At 40.5% G+C, this 19,578-nt stretch overlaps 1 protein-coding gene and 2 gene segments (V, D, J or C); all 3 read right to left on the reverse strand.

Annotated features, from left to right (window-relative positions):
* Positions 1-1,797: 1,797 nt before the first annotated feature.
* On the reverse strand, positions 1,798-10,969 carry LOC119901571 (the record flags this gene model as incomplete). The annotated part of the gene is made up of 5 exons (XM_038717148.1): positions 10,756-10,969; positions 7,399-7,437; positions 7,018-7,310; positions 2,193-2,328; positions 1,798-2,102 (listed from the first exon to the last, which is right to left on the reverse strand). Coding segments are annotated over exons 1-5 (987 nt in total), but the record flags the coding sequence as incomplete, so codon positions are not given.
* A 2,569-nt stretch (positions 10,970-13,538) lies between these two features.
* LOC119901572 lies at positions 13,539-14,524 on the reverse strand. The segment is given in 2 exon segments: positions 13,539-13,996; positions 14,121-14,524. Coding segments are annotated over 2 exon segments (468 nt in total).
* A 3,928-nt stretch (positions 14,525-18,452) lies between these two features.
* Positions 18,453-19,008, reverse strand: LOC119901573 (the record flags this gene model as incomplete). The annotated part of the segment is given in 2 exon segments: positions 18,453-18,736; positions 18,960-19,008. Coding segments are annotated over 2 exon segments (324 nt in total), but the record flags the coding sequence as incomplete, so codon positions are not given.
* Between the last annotated feature and the right edge of the window lie 570 nt (positions 19,009-19,578).

The following is a 19,578-nucleotide window of genomic DNA, read 5'->3' on the forward strand; positions in this document are numbered from 1 at the left end:
CTGCAAAAGTTTCTTAAGCCTTTAATCTCTGTCTGGTTCTGGTGCTCACAATGAACTTTTCCACCATATTCAGTTTTTTTAGATTTGAGATGTTCCTGTACTGATGTGACAAAAGTAATAATAGGCTAGTTTAATGAATATCACTGTCCAATCACATCACATGTCTGAATCTCATAAATATCAACCGTCAGGTTAACCCTAACCCTTTTTGACTTTTATTGCACACATGAGACTAAAGTTATTAGTTTCAGCCAGTTGTGGTGGCGTCTCGGCCTCAGTCTAAAAGTTTTACACGTCACCAGATGCAGCTGTGTTTGCTTAGCTTAAAGCCCCAAAGCTTCATAATGCTTCATCCACTCATCACCACTCGCTAGCTACTGTCAGCTGATCTGACTGTGTTTGAGTCTGAGACTGTTATTTTGTCCCCCAGATGAGTCAGCTGGGGAAGAGGAAGGACGGGCGTCACAGCAGCTGGATTAACTACAAACTGGTGATCCAGGGACTCCAGAAGAAATAAACAGTGAAAGCAGGTGAAATGGAAGAGGGATAAGAGATGAAAATGTGTTTAGAAGAAAGGAGTGAAGAGAATAAGATATGCATTTAATATTTATTGCATATTAAGTTTAGGGCTGAGAGAAGGACGGTGGTGACCATGAAGGAGCTGAAATTAAAGTAAATTAGGGATGTAAACTAAGCTAATGAGACGTTTTGGATTTTAATGTGTAAATGAAATGTTTAGTAATTATCCACTAATCACATACACAAGAGATTATTCAAAGATTTTATAAATGTTTTATAATCAAATAGAATCATGAGGTGCTGAGAGATTCCCACCTCCAGTGATGATCAGAAACACCATATTTCTACTGTACCTTGGTTATGTAAGTTAAAAACAGAAACATCAGATAAGTTTTGTCTCTTTTTAGTTGCCAGGAGAGAAAATGAGTGATCTTCAACATTAGTTGTGTTTTGGATTAACTCCAGCTGGAGAACAATTAAATCCAAAATAGATTGGAGCTCTACAGGACGATTATTTTCCAAAGCAACGTTCATCTTTTTCCCAGATAGTGTCTAGGTTGTTAGGCATTCTTCATCTCAAACAGCATGAAAAATAGTGCACGTAGCCGGCTTAATGGGAAAAAATCTCCCCGGGGGTGCATGGCCCCGGACCCCCCAGGTTTGTGCTAAGCCCCGAATGTTTACAGCGTCTGGCTCCGCCTCTGTCTGAAACATCTTTCCATTTGAAGTTTCTTCTTGGGGTTCTATGTGATACAGAGCACATGAAGAGACTGTTCCCCCCTCAGTCTCAACTCCCCTGGATCCCTCCTGCCTACCTGCCACCGATCCATCGTTCTCTTCCTTCCATCCATCACCATGATCCCTCCCCTCAACTCTCCATCTCTCACCTTTCCATTACCTCATTCATCACTCTGATCCCATATTCAAAATCCATATCTTTACTGGCCTGGTCTTTGGTAGTGAATGGAAACTGATGTTGTGATTAAATAAAGAATTGAACAACTACTACGTGCTAGCTATTTTAGGCCTTATCGAAATATTTTAAACCTATAACATTTAAACACGTTTATTCATTTAGGGTAAATATATTTTTAGTGGCTTCATTTCTAAAGTTTTACATCACAATCCTGGTGATGGAGTAAACTGATTCAAGACTTCATCATCACACTGCAGTTTAACAGTGTGTGACTCCCTCTAGTGGACGTTGTGGAGTATTCTGTTGTCTTTGCTCCAAAGGTTTTTGTACAGAGTTTTGGTGTTTCCTGTCACTGTGGGCTGCAGAGCACAGTAGTACACAGCAGAGTCAGTCAGCTGAAGCTTCTGGATCTTCAGAGGAACTGATTTTGAGGTGGAATTCAGTGTGGATGAAAATCTCTCCTTAAACTCGTCCTCTGTTTTTACTTCGACCCCTTGCATGCGGCTCAACATGAATTTGGGGCTGTTGTTTCCATCCTGTTTGTACCAGAAGAGATAATCATTTGTTGAACTGCTGTTATATAGACAGCCAAGTGTTACTGTCTCTCCTTCAGCAGCAGTCACATCTCCTTCTGGTTGCAGCACGTTGTCTTTTTGTGCTCTGCATTCTGTAAAACAGCAACAAACAGTATCAGTGTGCTGTTAAAGAATCATGTCAATGTTGGATTGATATCAGAGAACCAGAGTTGTGTTCATACCAAGGCACACAGCAGCCAGCAACACTGAGATGAACAGAGGCGTCATATCTGCAGTGTTGAGGAACTGTGAGCTCCAGCAAGTATAAAGAAGGCTGTGATCTCTCTGTTTAGTCTTCATCAACACTAAGTTGGTGGATTAGAAGGAGGAGCCTGATCACAGTGATGGGGCTCATTCACAGCCCTGTGTTATTCCCCGACTGACAACTTTACACTCAACACATTTTCCTCACTCTCTCCTTTCCTAGTGTGACAATTAGGATCAATTAGTGAATGTTTTTAAGATGGTATCAACATCATATTAAAGGCCTGTCAGTTTGCCAGCCTGTCCACAGCTTCTCCAGATAAAGGGCTAAAATATGAAGCATGTTCAGAACACATAAGGATCTCCAAAACCAGCTCAGTGGTGTCGACCATTTCAAACAGGATATTCCACTGAGAGCGAATGGTTAAGAGCTGCTACCACCAGTTTACCACGTAGAGGCTTCAGCAAACACTCCCTCACTCCCACAATGGGGCAGTCACGTCCTTTCTAGACTCCAAGGGCTGATTTAGGTGCTTCGATCTCTGGAGCTGCCGCATTACTGACAGTGAAAGCAGAGATGTTTGTGTTAATTATGGTTGGACATCTCCCCCTCTAACAAATGAAGGCAGTCTGTGCAAACATGGAGCTTATTCTGTCTCCAAACACTGGTGTGAAACTGGTCATGACTCAGGCTTTGGAGTGAAACATTAAGGTGTTTGTCCATCCTTGTCTGGATGTGAAAGTGCAGTGGGACTCTGGCCGACGTTACATACCTGCTTATTATTACAAGGCATCAAACTTACAGTCCATAATTTATTGTCAGATGTATTTGAACTTTTACTTTAGTGAGTCTTCTGGAATAAAGAATCAGTCAAGATGTCTAAGAATTTTATTCTTTACAAAGTGTCAGACAAACATACAGAGGTGCAACCAGTAAAGTATTTCCTTTCCCTCAGTTCTGGTTTATATAGCATAGAGCATATCTGCCCTAAATGGTAGGTTTTGTCTCTTTTATTCGATTTCGCAGGAAACATATTTCAACCCATTTATCAAATTGTCCCATAGATGTTTTATCTTTCTCAGTCGTAAATTTTATAACTGGCAGAAGGATTTTAAGAGCGGTTTCCCACTCAGTTCTCACTTTACTCCAACATATACCTTATTTGTTTCTCTACGTACCTGTACCTTCATCTCTGGAAATGAATCTTATGCTGCCGTTCAGTGGTGGACAGTAATTACGTACATTTACTCAAGTACTGTACTTATGTACAAATGATTATATTCTATTCATGCCACTTTTTGTGTCTCCACCAAACTCAGACTGAGAGATTGTTCTTTTTTCTTCACTACAACAGCTTTTGTTACTTTACAAAGTAAGCATTGTACTACATATGAAGAGTTTATAAAATATAATGTTTTGTAATTAATTTAATTACCCAACAGTTTATTCAAGCACAGCTGAAACAATTAGTTGGTTGAAAAAAATGTTTTTATTGGCAGCTGTTTTGATCATTTGTCATTTTTCATGTCAAAACATTTCATCGTTCCAGCTTCACAAATTAATTATTTAAAAAATGTTGATGTAGTGTTAATAATATTGAGGTTTGGATTGACCTGACCAATTGTTCACAAATGGATAAACATGGCAACGACATGTCAGATCCAGTCCTTGTTAGGAAAAGTGTTCCACAAGGCTCAGTTTTGGGACCCTTGCTTTTCCTAGTTTACATTAATAATATTTGTGATGTTTAAATTCTGTAAGGATCATCTGTGTGCAAATGACACAGTTCTGTACTCCTGTGCCCCCACAGCAGAGTTTGCCTTTTCAAATGTGCAGGCAGATTTTTATACCCTGCAATATGCTCTGTCAGATTTGAAGTTAAATTCCCACAAAACTAAAGTTATGATTTTTGCCACTGGGCGAACAAAGGTACCACCCCTCTATATCACGACCCTGTATGGAGTCTGTATCCAGTCTGTTGATAATTACAAATATCTGGGAATCCGGTTTTACAAAAAACCTAAATTTTAAATACCATGTTGATTATCACGTTGACTTTTCTGTATAGGTGAAAGTCCTGCTTTTCCATGGCTTCACAAAAACACTTAGTTGCTGGCCTTTTTCTGCCACAGATTGATTATAGGGACACTACCTACAGGTTTGCCTCTCTGTCCACCTTGTCCAAACTTGACCCCCTTTATCACTCAGCTCTCAGATATGTCACTAACTCTAGTTTCAGGATACATCATTGTATACTGTGCAGACTGGAAGGATGGTCATCCCTTCACTTGCAAAGATATGTTAGGTAGACTTCCAAATTATTAAACAGGACATTTTTAACTTTACAAAGCAGTCATAATCTCAGGTCACATAATAGGCTACAGTTTAAAGTGCCTGCTATCAGAACCAGGGCAGGTACTCAAAGTATAAAAGGGCACATGGAACAAGGATTTAAATAGGGCTGTTCTCAAAATATTGATACAGAAATATATCGTTATGTATTCCTTGCTGATATGCGTATACTGATGCTTCTGTATTGATACATCAGCGAATGGTATGACACAGTTTTGAAAAAGAAACACAGGGAATACCCAGCTCTTGCTTTAAACACTGTGGGCTGTTGATGGTGTTGCTGGGGATGTTGCTGCTGATACTACTGGTGGTGATCTGTGACTATCGATATTATAACAAACTTAGGAGATATTAGCTGATTAAACAAATATGTGACCGTGACAAGATGTAAAGATCGCTGACAGTATTTGGAACTGGCTCACAGTGACTGACCTGCTGTAGTGCTGCAGCCGCTGCCAAGGCTGACTGCTACGATAAAATAAGAGGGAGATGGTCACAGAGACTGCTGCACACCAAAAGCTGCAGGTAGAGGAAATAAGATACCAGGTTCAAAACTGTGTGGGAAATAATCTGAGAAGGATACAGTACTGGGAGAAAGGACGAGGTCGGCCAAGGCAGGGTTAAGAGTGAGACAAATCTATAGACAGGTGTGTGCGTGTGTCTATAGGCAATATTTTGATAATGATATATTTCACTGTGACATTTGGAATTCTTTATTACATTTATTTAATCTTGCTTTAGCATATAAAAAGCATTCAAAATATATTTTCATGTCTGCCATCTCCTTTTACATGTTGCTACGTCCCGAACCCCATTACCCATAAACGTGAAATAAAACAAATAAAAAAAATAAAAATAAAGGAACAATTACTAAAATAACTGACAATGAAAATAATAATAATTTGAAAACCTTTCAAAACAATTATTATATTTGATTCTATTCTGACTTTCCACTGGTTGTCCTCTGTTCGTGGCATCCATCTATCTCTCACTTTCACTATCTCTCTTTCACTATCTGTCTTTCAATATCTGTCTTTCACTGTCTATTTTGCTATCTCTCTCTTTTAGTATCTCTGTCTTTCACCGTCTATCTTTCACTCTCTTTCACGGTCTATTTTTCACTCTTTGTCTTTCACTATCTCTCTATTTCACTATCTCTTTCACTGGCTCTGTCTTTCACTATGTATATCTTTCACTATCTCTGTCTTTCACGGTCTATCTTTCACTCTCTTTTTCTTTCACTATCTCGTTCACTATTTCTCGTTCACTATTTCTTTCATTATGTCTTTCACTATATCTTTCAATATCTCTATCTCTTTACTATCTTTTCTGTATCTCTTCACTATCTCTTTCACAATCACTTTCAGTATCTCTGTTTTAACTATTTCTTCTTCACTACCTCTTTCACTGGCTCTGTCTTTCACTATGTCTATCTTTAACTAATTCTGTCTTTCACTATCTCTTCAGTATCTCTTTCACTATTTCTCGTTCACTGTTTCCCTCATCTCTTTCACTATCTCTTTCAATATGTATCTTTTCCGTATCTCTTCACTATCTCTGACTTTCACCATCTCTTCAGTATCTCTCTTTCACTTGCTCTATCTTTCACTATGTCTCTTTGTCTATCTCTTTCACTGGCTCTTTCTTTCACTTGCTCTATCTTTAACTATCTCTGTCTTTCACCATCTCTTCAGTATCTCTTTCACTATCTCTGTGTTTCACTGTCTTTTTCACTGGCTCTGTATTTCACTATCTCTCGCCCAGAGCCTTAAAGCCAACCAACCCCGTGACATTGCAGGTTATAGTACTGCATAATGGTGGCGCCCTTTCTGTGAAAGATATGACAGTTCTTCTTTTCTTTTGTCTTTTATACGTTTACATTTGTCATGTTTCTTGTATAATTGTCGATCGTAGTGGAAATCCATTGTGTAAATGATGTAAACTTGATTGACTGCTTCATTTCCCTTTAAGGTCTCAATGCCATCATTGTTCCAAACAAGTACAGTTTTACTTGTGCTGTCCTGCTTTTGAGCAGGGACTTGTAGGTGGGAATTCAACGGACATTATGGTGAGAGGTGCAAATGGGGGTTTAGTTATTACAGTCTACATATTGCTTCAAACCAGGCAGCACAGCTTAAAGCTTGCAATGGTTACAGTCACCAAGCATTTCAATTGTCTGTGAAAACAATCTGCTGGAGTAGTATTGGAGATACTTTGAAAATACTATGAACATATTCAAGTTCTGTTATTTGTTTATTGTGTTTTATCTGTGGTGCTTCATTTAATGTTGCTTCTATCACTACTAAAACAAATCCTGACTGGATCATAAACCACTGCAGTTTAACAGAGTGTGACTCCCTCTAGTGGACGTTGTGGAGTATTCTGTTGTCTTTGCTCCAAAGGTTTTTGTACAGAGTTTTGGTGTTTCCTGTCACTGTGGGCTGCAGAGCACAGTAGTACACAGCAGAGTCAGACAGCTGAAGCTTCTGGATCTTCAGAGGAGCTGATCTTAAGGTGGAATTCAGTGTGGATGAAAATCTCTCCTTGAACTTGTCTTCTGTTTTCCCCGGGCCAACCTTAGAGCAGACTAGTATGAATTTGAGGCATTTTCTATCCTGTTTGTACCAGTACAATGCAGGAAATGGGTCACTCGTCTCAAAGTTACAGCCAAGTGTAACTGTGTCTCCTTCAGCAGCAATGACATCTCCTGCTGGCTGGGTCACTCTGTCTTCTCCTTTACACTCTGGGGAAGAAGAGAACATGCAGAGGAAGAGATGGATCAATAAAGATGATTGATTAAAGGAGAACAATCAGTAGGTTTAAAGAGTTACCTAGCCAGAGAGTCAGAATCAGGATGTTTCTCAGCCAGTGGTTCATGTCTGCAGTGAGAGGGGAGGAGAGAGAGGAAGAACATTGATACTCTGATGGATCTGGGCCTTCACATCATTGGCCCTTCCTCTTCATCATCTGTTGAGGAACTCTCAACATTTACATCTCATTTACATCTCAGCTGTTTAGCTGATGCTCTTATCCAGAGCAGCTCATAATGAGGAGCTTTAACATGTGAACTTTCTGTTACAACAAAGTCTCTTTAACCACTTTTCACCCTGGAATAGTTAATTCATCAACATGGGTCTGTAATCATTTTAGTTTGTCTCATCATCAGTGATACCAAAGCATTCTGTGTAGAAGAAGACTTCCTTGTGGAGTGCCTTACTGTACAGAAATAGCCTCAATTAAACACCATGACCACTTGGTGGCGCTGCTGTTCAGTTAAAGGAGGAGCTGCAGTGAGTAAATCTTCAGAGGAGCTGTCAGGTTTTTGTACAGAGTTTTGGTGTTTCCTGTCACTGTGGGCCTCACAGCACAGTAGTACACAGCAGAGTCTGTCACTGCAGCAGAGGAGATCTGCAGATCCAGATGGGTTTTATCATCACTCACTTTAACAGACCATCTAGAGTTTGTTGCATTTTGTGTTCCCAAGTGAAAGATGAGAGACTCTGGTGGTTTTCCTGGATGTTGTCGATACCAGAAGAATCGATCTTGACCATCAGCTTTTTTAGAGTATTTGTAGGACAGAGTAACAGAGCTGCCTTCTAAAGTGAACTCTTCATTCCTGACTGCAGTGAGTTCTTCACAGCTGACACCTGAAGGAAGAGATAACTTATTGTTATGTTATTTCATGTTGTAAAAGACTCAACAAATGAATCCCATCCAGAAAAGTTAGTAATGAAACTTTCTCAGCAGGATCTCACATACCTGTTAGAATGGATAGTAACAGTAGAGAAAGTACATAATAGTCCAATGACAGCATGTTGAATAAAGGGAATGTTTCTGCTTTGTGTATTGAACTCTGCTGAATATGGAAGTTCCTCTCTCTTCTATAGTTCACTAACAGCTTAGCTCCTCCCTCAATCTCTCCGTCTCCTCGCAGCTCTGGATTTTCACTTCTCTCTGTTCCACTTCCTCCTGTTAACAGACTGGTAGCAGCAGGTTATTCGAGCTGAAAGGTTTTTTTCTTTTAAATTTTAAAGTATAAGCATAGTTCAAAGGATGGATCATCTCTGCAAACACAAGAAGGACTCAATTGAAGTCAGCTGATAACTGAACAAACCTCACTACAGAATCTTGTATCCAGAGTATTTATGCTGAACATCAGTGAGCATCTTAGCAAAGTTTGATTTCAAGTGGTTGACAGGATTTGAGGGGCCAATAAAAGGATCTCAGTTCTAGACTCACTCAGTTGTAGGAAGGTCCAGAACAAGTGCACTTCACATGATATGAATTTATTTCAGGATAAACCCTTGAGATGTATCATCTCATTTTCAAGGGGGTCCTGTAGCATACATGCATAGACACTAAATTAACCACACATATACAAACACAATACACAGACATACATACAAAACAAAATCTCGCTCTCCTGCCCTTACCCCCACAATTAACATAGCATTAAAGTATATTGACAAATAATCAGCTGAGTGCATTAAACAACCAATACGTCATTTATCAATATGCCTTATGACAAAATGTAACATGCAGGATAACGTCACACCTCACATAGGAATGTCCAAAGAAAATCAAGATAAAGAGAATGAAGACAGAAAGAGTCATGTTCATATACATACTAATATATTTTCTACATAAACCATTTATATGTAATACCGTTGGTATTCTTAATAACAAGAGCATGTAGTTTCAAGAAAAGAAAAAAGTGACCATTTGAATAAGCGAAATGTGGAAATAGATCTCAGGAAAAGAGGAAGGTTATTCCAGTCTTGAGGGGCCTTATATTGAAATTCTCTCCTACCAGCTACAGAAAACGACCTTGGTACCGTAAAATTTGTTGGACATTGGAGGTGTCTAAGTGAGTATGTCGAGCAATAAGGTATTAAGTGCTGTTTAAGGTATGCAGGACAAAATACAACACATGTAATGAACCAGCTGCCATGATTATTGTATTTGAAAATGTATCTGATGAGTCTCTAAAAGACTAACAAAAATTTTGATCAAAACCATGAAGTCCAAGTTGACACAGGAAGTGCAGTCGTTGTTGTAATCTGCTACAGAAACTGTCCACATGGATGTTCCAGGCTAGTCCATCCACCTCACAGGTGTGGCATATCAAGATGCTGATCAGACAGCATGGGGAGTGCCTTAGGCTGGCCACAATAAAAGGCCACTCGAACATGTGCAGTGTCACTGTAGTGGGGGGGCTACGGTGGGGTCCAGAAACCAGTCAGTATCTGGTGTTACCACCATTTGCCTTACGCAGCGCAACACATCTCCTTCACATAGAGTTGATCAGGTTGTTGATTGCGGCCAGTGGAATGTTGGTCCACTCCTCTTCAATGGCTGTGCGAAGTTGCAGTCAGATCGAGACCCCGCTGAGGACGACGAGCTTCCCTGAAACGGTTCCTGACAGTTTGTGCAGAAATCCTTTGGTTATGCAAACCGATTGTTGCAGCAGCTGTCCGGTTGGCTGGACTCTGACGATCTTGAAGGTGAAGATACCGGATGTGGAGGTTCTGGGTTGGTGTGGTTACACGTGTTCTGCGGTTGTGAGGCCGGTTGGATGTACTCCCAAATTCTCTAAAACGCCTTTGGAGACGACTTATGGTAGAGAAATGAACATAAAATTCACGGGCAACAGCTTTGGTGGACATTCCTGCAGTCAGCATGCCGATTTGGAGTGGCCTTTTATTGTGGCCAGCCTAAGGCACACCTGTGCAAGACCCATGCTGTCTGATCAGCATCTTGATATGCCACACCTGTGTGGTGGATGGATTATCTCCACAAAGCAGAAGTGCTCACTAAGACAGATTTTGACAAACAACAGCAACCAGATGATAATATGAAAGTTTCATCTTCACAATAAACAGTCAGACATTAGGGAAACAGAGTCCATTTTGATCCGGTAGTGGTTGATCCGGGATATTGATGGGGCAGGTCTCTGTAATGATGTAATAGTTAGGGTTATGGCTTCTACACTCATTTGTGTACAGGGTGAAAAGTATAGGTGAACTAACACAACCATGGGGGACATCCATATAATATATATATATAATAAGTAGATTTGGCTGTACCGTATTAAAAGCTGAACTGAAATCTAAAATAAAAGATGTGCATATGAGGTAGGATCCTCTAAGCGCTTTGGTAGAAAATGTAAATGGCTGCAGCAGCCGTACCTCTGTCACACCTACAGGCAAACAAGTTGATAATGACTTTCTCAAAACACTTCATATCTACTGAAGTCAAAGCAACTGGATGATCACGTAGGTCCAGAGACATCTGGTAGATAGGACACCAGGGTTCTGCCAGATCTTCACTGTATGATTTCAGCAGAAACCCAGAAATGCCATCTGGTCCGGTGGTCTTCCTGGGGCAGGTGTGTGAGAACATGCTGATCAGTGGGTATTTTTGGATAGTTTGATGCAGATAATAGGGTTGGGCTGATAGACGATGCCATCGTCCATCGGCGATGGCTGACAGACATCATGACGTTGAGCCGGCATCGTGATTGTAAAACCCCCGGGACAAAACTCTCAAATTTTCACATTATACCACCCTGTGAAAGCAGGTTTTAATGACCACAAACATTCTTATTATTGATTTGAAGTATGCTTTGCACCTGCCTCGGAAGTCTCTTCTCCCCACACTCTGACACACTCACACACACCTACACCTCAGGTAAACACCCCGGCTTGCCCCGCCTCTGTCTGTCTCACTCCCCCCGTCTGCTTCATTTTCTCCATCAGTAGTATGTTTTTATAAAGTCGTGGTCCGTCACTGAGACTTGTAACGTAAGTTAATAGTCTACCAATATTTTTACAGAGTGAAGTCTGTGTGAGAACACATGCACATAAGACGACTGCTACCTCCCCCCACGCACCCGATGACATCGTCCATCCCCATGTTTCACTGTAGATTTGTAACCATCGCCGAACCCTAGCAGATAATGTATGAAGAGCCACTTTTTGCTCCTGAGAGAAGTCAGCTATTTCAAACCTCTCATCAAAGTTGTTTAGCTCATCGACCTTCTCACCTCATTAAAACCACAAAGACTCTTTTTAGCTGGAGCCATGTTTGTCCCACAGTGTTTTGTTGGTCATTGAAGAACAGCGGGTTTTAAATTTCTCCTCCTCCTTCCTTCTAGCTGTCCTTAATTTGGGCTCGAGTTTGTTCTGAATATTTTCATAGCCACAAGATGCTAGCTCTTAAATGCTATTTGTTTCTGAACTATGCACTTTCCATAATGTTTGTTGTTTGGTTCCATAGTTATAGACTTCTGTGTTAACACAATACAGTCCCCTCCAAAAGTATTGGAAAGAGGCAAATTCCTTTGTTTTTGTTGACATTTGGGTTCAAGATCAAAAGATGAGACCAGAGTTCAGAATTTCAGCTTTTATTTCCTGGTATTCACATCTAGATGTGTTAAACAACTCAGGACAAACCACCGTTTGTATTAGACCACAGCATTCTTAGGTGAACAAAGTAATGGAACAACTAATCTTAAAGTAAACAACATTTAATATTTGGTGGCAGAACCCTTGCTTGCAGTAACTGCCTCAAGCCTGCGACCCATCGACATCAAACTGTTGTGTTCTTAATTTGTGATGCTCTTCCAGGCTTTTACCGCAGCATCTTCCAGTTCTTGTTTGTTTCGGGGTGTTTCTCTCTTCAGTCTCCTCTTAAGGAGGTGAAATGCAGCTCTATTGGGTTAAGGTCATGTGATTGACTTGGCCAGTCTAAAACCTTCTAAGTCCTTTGTTTTGTTGGCAGTGTGCTTTGGCTCATTGTCCTGCTGCATGATGAACTTCCTCCCCATTAGTTTCAATGCATTTCTCCGTAAACTGGCAGACAAAATGTTTCTGTCCACTTCTGAATTCATTCTGCTGCGACCATCATCAGTTCCATCATCAATAAATATTAATGAGCCTGTTCCAGAAGCAGCCATGCACGCCCAAGCCATAATCAGCAATCATGTAATTAATATTAGGAGAATTCTTAATAGAAGGGTCCTGTTGTCTTTTCTGTCCTTGAGTCCCAGTTTTGCTCCTCCCTTAATCCCTCCCTCCTTCCTCTCACAACTCTGACAAATAGTGAGTTTGTCTCTGCTGTGGTGCTGTAATTCACTACATGACATCATTTCCATCAGTTAACAAGAAGCTGATAAGGTAAAACTGGTTGACTTTGACAGAACATGTGAAGGTCCTGACTGAGGTCAATCTTTAGACAGACGATATACAACTATTCAATTACACATGACAGCCACATTAATTACTTATTCAATACATTACTCAAACAGTACTATTCACATTATTACATTTGTGTCACATTTTAGGACAAATCATATCATGAGACGTCTTTACAAAAATAAATTGAGTAAACTAGATGTTAAGCTCCAGACAGGAAGATTGTTTGCATATGTCAAATTTTCCTTCTATCGTTTTATGCTTGATCATTACTTGGTCATCCATGAATTCTGTTCTGTAAACAATTTAATGGACCATCATTGGTTTACAAATGTTTTAATCTCCAGATTGGATCCTGTATATTTGACCAAGGGCCATCGTAGTGGGGGGTGAAAGCATTTAGCAATTATAGTCATTGCATAGAAGTAAATGTTGAAAAAAGGTTGAAATGTGTTGACATTTCGGATGACATGTGTGTTGGAGGGGGGTTTTGGGGGGTGGGGGCAGTGGGTAATGGGGGTGGGGCACAGGGACTGCTTACAGAATTTGTGCAACGACCCGGTATATCTGACAGATGCTGAGTCAGAGCCTTGACATCATGTGTTTTTACAGAATGGACATTTTAATTATTTACTCCTTAAGATCAAACAGCAGTGGAGAGAAAGGACTTCCTTGGTTGAGAACTCTCAGCTATTAGGCTGCTGATAGTCTCTCTTTATATAAACACATCCAACATCATTATCATCCTTTGTCGGAATTGATTTAAAATAACATTTCAGAACTTGTAGTATCTTCCACATGCTGCTGCTGCATTGTTTTGTTTAATCACCAGCACCACAAATTCAGATCATAAACCACTGAAGTTTAACAGTGTGTGACTCCCTCTAGTGGACGTTGTGGAGTATTCTGTTGTCTTTGCTCCAAAGGTTTTTGTACAGAGTTTTGGTGTTTCCTGTCACTGTGGGCTTCACAGCACAGTAGTACACAGCAGAGTCTGTCACTGCAGCAGAGGAGATCTGCAGATGAAACTCCTTTGCTGTTTTGTCATGTTTATAAGAAAACCCTGCTTTCTTTGAATATTCTGCAAGGAAAAACTGTGGAGATGAACTGGACTTCTGTTGATACCAGAAGAAGTAGTCGAAAGATCCTGAATAGTTGCAGGAGACAGTCACAGAGTCTCCTTCCAAAGCCAGCATTACATCTTTAAATGGTTTCACTAAATCCTCAGAGGATCCTGAAAAAGACAAAGATAGATTTCACTCTGATATTTCTTTAAAGTGAGAGAAAACAAATGAGTATTTGCCAAACTGAAATGTTTTCTGAGTCATGTTTAAAATCTCCTGTTAAATTTCACTCACCAGTGTGAAACATGAAGATGATCATCCAAACTAAGCAGAGCTGCATCATTTCCACTTGTACTGAATGAACAATAGAGAGAACACAGCAGCTCTTCACTTCCAACATGAAGCCTTTCATATTCAGTTGTGGAGCTCCTCCTCTTGCTGTGCTCTGTTTCCATTCAGGCTGATGGAAGCTTTAGAAATGACAGTGATGCTGCAGTCATCATCATCCAAGAAGGTCAGACTGAAGGAGGAATCTGCAGGAAATTCACCTGAAGGAATCTGGACACAAACACCTGGCTGAAACAGCAAACAGCTCTGACTGCAATCTGTACACAACTTCTGTTGGAGCCTGACACCTGGTTAAACTTACAGATCCCCACTACCCATAATGCTCCTGTGAATCCTCCCCCAGTGTTTCATTAGCAGCTGGAACCACAGTGACTCTGATAAAACAGGAATTCGCAGAATCCATCTGATATGAAGCTGTGGTTTGAATACCACTTCCCTCCTCTTTGAAGAGTAGTCAGATATCTGGGTTCAGGTTTTTGTACAGCCTCTTCTACACTTTGTATCACTGTGTTTCTAGAGCACAGTAGTAGAGAGCTGTGTCTGCCAGGGTTAGATCTCTGATGGTCAGTGTAGTTGATGTTGCTGATGTTTCAGATTCATATCTTCTATCAGGAATATGTTCACTAACTCCGATTTTGCTCCTTTCAGAGTATAAACTGAGGTGCCTGAAGGTCAGAATGATGTTTGTACCAGTAAGCAGGATAACTGTATGTTGTCTGATAGTTGCATGAGAGTGTGACAGATTGTCCTTCTCTTTCACTGACTTCCTCTCGTACAGGAGAGATTGTGTCTCCAGCTATTAGTCCTGGAAAAAGTAGAGCAAATGAAGCCATTAGACTAACATTGTTCATGAGGCTGAGAGGAGAAGACAGTGGAAAATGGCAGCTGTACAGTGTTACTCTGTGGACACAAACAGCTCAGCTGTTTCCATAAATCTTTAGAAAAGAATAAAAAGATGTTGTGCTTTCTATCTTACCAAAGAAAAGAGCAGCAAGAATAATCCCCAGCCAATGTTCCATCTCTACAACAAGGTTTAAATCAACAGGAGAAACTAGCTGATGTTCAACATTGTCTGAGAATTGTTCTCTTCACAGCAGCAGTTATTATTGACAGAATGGTTGAACACAGTGCAGAAGTAGTGCACCGCCTACTTGATAATGTGGCTCAGCTTGGATTAACAGCAGCTACAGTGTCATCTAGTGGCCAATCAGAATCAGACCACAGAAGAAGAAAAGATGCCACTGAAACTTCAACTAGTCCAGCAGCATAATCCAGTTGTCAGCTGATGATCTGTTTGTTCAGCATTTTCCAAACTCAACATAGTTAAAGACTCTACTTCTGTGCTGCGTTATCACCTCCCCACATCTCTGAAGTTGTGGATTTACAGCAGCAATTAAAAGTGATGCTACAAACTGTTGAGTCACCTTTCAAGCTTACAGGTGGAGAGGATTTGATAGTGAAACGAGACATTTTCACTGGAATATTCCTTCAGACGAACAAAACCCACATCTGGATGCTGAGATCTGGAGGTGGGCAGTGAGTTCGGGGCAGCCGTGGCTCAGGAAGTGGAGGAAGTCAAAGGGTTGGTGGTTCAGTCCCCAGCTCCTCCTGTCCACATGCTGAAGTGTCCTTGAACAAGACTCTGAACCTGCTGCAGCTCCACCACCATCAGTGAGAGAGAGTGTGTCTGTTTGTCTGATGGAGAGAATCACTATGAAAGGCCTTGGTATAAAGAGCGTTCTGTAATGCAGCGTATTTAGTGTTTAGAGGAAAATGTGATGGTTGATGATGTTTTTATTCTTCAGAAGACAAAGAAGTCATGTTTTTATTTTATTAACAGTGCAATGAATCCAGACTGCATCATAAAGCACTGAAGTTTAACAGAGTGTGACTCCTTCTAGTGGACGTTGTGGAGTATTCTGTTGTCTTTGCTCCAAAGGTTTTTGTACAGAGTTTTGGTGTTTCCTGTCACTGTGGGCCTCACAGCACAGTAGTACACAGCAGAGTCTGTCACTGCAGCAGAGGAGATCTGCAGATCCAGATGGGTTTTATCATCTCTCACTTTAGCAGACCATCTCAATTTTGTTTCATTTTGTATTCCAAAGTGAAAGATGAGGAACTCTGGTGGTTTTCCTGATATTGTCGATACCAGAAGAAATAATCATTGGCATCAGCTTGTTTAGAGTATTTGTAGGACAGAGTAACAGAGCTGTCTTCTAAAGCAAACTCTTCATTCTTGACTGGAGTGAGTTCTTCACAGCTGACACCTGAAGGAAGAGATAATCTGTAACTTTACAATCTAAAGGTTTCTATCAGTGAAGCTCTCTTAATGTTGATGATCTCACCTACCTCTTATTGTGAGCAGAAACAAAGTTACAAACAGACTGAAGTTCACTGACAGCATCTTAAAGAGAAAGAGAATCTGTCTGGTTTTGAATCACACACCACTGTGAAATTTTGTGTCTTTTCTGTCCTTGAGTCCCAGTTTTGCTCCTCCCTTAATCCCTCCCTCCTTCCTCTCACAACTCTGACAAATAGTGAGTTTGTCTCTGCTGTGGTGCTGTTATTCACTAAATGATCATTTCCATCAGGTAACAAGTAGCTGATAAGGTAACACTGATTGACTCTTTGCAGAACATGTGAAGGTCCTGACTGAGGTCAGTCTTTACACAGACGATATACTACTGTTACTAGTATCTACTTCTGATTCTGTACCTGTCTGTTGCCTTATGATCTATTGCCTACCTGGTTAAAATAACAGATTTGCACATATATTTTCTGAACTTTTATCTTCTGTTGTTTGAAGTTATTGCTGAAGATTTTAGTATGTAAATTAATGTTTCAATCAACTTTTGCTACAGATTCTTTAAATATGTCATTCATTTAATTTTTAGATTTAGTCTTTACTCTTCATCTGAGTATAGATTCTATTGTCTTGTTTCTCCTCAGCTTTGTATCCATGCTGCCTAAGACTAAATTGCATGTCTGTTGTAAGAAGTCAAAAGGTCCTTCATATATAAATAGCAAACAATTGAAAGCTGCAAGAGCCAACTACTTCAGTAACCTCCTCACCAGTAACCAGAATAATCCTAGATTCCAGTTTAAAACCATTAGACAGACTCATCAACTCTGCTCCCCCCTCCTTACCAGCCTCTTCAAATGCTGACTTTCAACAGTTTTATTATCTTTTTCTAAGTAGAAAATCACTGACATTAGGTCTAACACCTACTACCACTGTTGTTGCTGATATTTCTTATTATCCTGCCTGTCCTGAACTGCTCAGCAATTTTCAGCTAATTTCTTTTCCTGAGCTCATCGATACTGTCTCTCACATGCTTTCCTCTTCAAGCCCTCTTGATATCTTAGCCACATCCCTCCTAACGAAGGTTATAGTGGAATCGGCCTTTGCTTACCTCACGTTATAACTGTTCCCTTTCTTCCTGCCGCATCCCTAATTATTTTAAGCAAGCCAGCATTCAGCCTTTATTTAAAAAGCATAACCTTGATTAATCTCTTCCACAGAACTATAGACCCATTTCTAAGCTTGCTTTCATATCCTAAGTTCTTGATGGTGCTAACTCAACTCTTAGCTGTGTTAGACTGGGTTTCACAAACTTCACATTACAGAAACCGCCCTCATTATGGTTACATACGATTTACTGATGCCGATGCTGGGGAGTCACATGTTTTATTGTTGCTCAACCTTAGTAATTCGCTTAACACTATTGATCAAATAATTGAATTTCCTGTCTCCATTGGTACTTATGTTTCATCTTACCCTCTGCTGAAGTGTGGGGTGGCTCAGGGATCTTTTCTTCATTTTGTTTTCCTTTTATATGCTTCCATTAGGAAACATTATCAGTTATTTTAAAAGAGTCTCTCATCACTGCTACGCTGATGATACACATGTTTACTTGTCCTTTTAGCCAGATAATATTAGCTGTCAATGTAATGGAGTTCTTGTTTGTTATTGCGAAATGGATGACTTGTTATTTTCTGCAGCTCAACTCAAACAAGACAGAAATAATAATATTTGGCCCTGATCACCTAGTAAGCAAACAGCAACCGTTTATTGGTCCACTGACAACCAATTTAAAACGTTCCACCTTAGAAATATTACCAAAATAAAATGAGCTATGTCCTTTATCTTTTCACACCTGGACTATTGCAGTGCACTGTGTGTGACTCCCTCTAGTGGACGTTGTGGACTATTCTGTTGTCTTTGCTCCAAAGGTTTTTGTACAGAGTTTTGGTGTTTCCTGTCACTGTGGGCTGCAGAGCACAGTAGTACACAGCAGAGTCTGTCACTTTAGCCGAGATGATCTGCAGATTCACACGCTTGTCTGTTTTGTTAATGTGAGCTGAGAAAACTGAACCAGGTGAATGAATCGTTCCTCCCTCTGTGATGGAGAGCAGGAACTCTGGTCTGGATCTCTGGTATTGTTGGTACCACTGGATATTGTTGATGAGACCCTCATATTTACAGGTCAGGTTGATGTTTCCTCCCTCTGAAACATGTTCTTCAGGACTTTCTGGCGTTATGCTGTTCATGGAACCCAGGGCTGCAAAATGAGTCATTCATGTCAGTTAGTCTGCAAGAGATTCTAACATCAAGAGACTCAACGGAGGTTCTTGACTTTCTGGATTCATTCAATAAACCAAATGTCTGTTTCTATCATGGAAGTTGTTCCCTTCCACAGAGAAACCTCTAGTTCTGAAATGTAGACCAAATATCTGGTTAATCCAGCAGGTTAATGAGCCTTTCATCTGTGTTCCAACACTCACCTATGAAGTGAGAGCAAAGTAAAAAGAGGTAAAGCAACATGTCTTTGGAGTTGTTAAAGCCAGACAGACAGCAGATGAGCAATGTTCTTCCACTGCAGTAGAATGAAGAAACTAAACAGTCTCTCTGCTGCACAGCCCTTCTCCTCAACATCAAGCTGATTGTGCTTTTAGTTCCTCAAACATTTCTGCTCTGGAGACGCAAAGAATCTCATTGGTTGAGTTGGACTTCAGTGGGCGGGGCCAGAGAATCCCCTTTTTAGAGATTGGCTGTCTACCAAAGTTCAGTTCAGCCAGTGAGATTATTTGTGCATCCAGAGCAGCTCTGCCTCAGAGAAATGTTTCCTGAATGTCCACTTTCAGTTCTACACACCATTGTGAGACCGAGGCAGGTCCCACTAGAAGGAAGCCTACCTGAAGACCTGCTCTGTATTCTGGGAACATGGAGGACATTTCATTAGGGACGTCCTGATCAGGTTCTTTTGTCCCCTGTTCCAATCAGAGTCATTTAAAATTAAGCATCTGCCCAAACAGAGTCCCTATCTGAAACTTGTCCAAAATAACAGAGCAACAGGTTAACACATATAAACCTGTTTTTTCTGAGCAGGTATCAGCAGAAACA

This window comes from Micropterus salmoides, unplaced genomic scaffold, assembly GCF_014851395.1.
Source record: "Micropterus salmoides isolate LMB-PRFRI ecotype aquatic unplaced genomic scaffold, ASM1485139v1 Ms_hic_scaffold_1385, whole genome shotgun sequence".
NCBI classification, from domain to species: domain Eukaryota; kingdom Metazoa; phylum Chordata; class Actinopteri; order Centrarchiformes; family Centrarchidae; genus Micropterus; species Micropterus salmoides.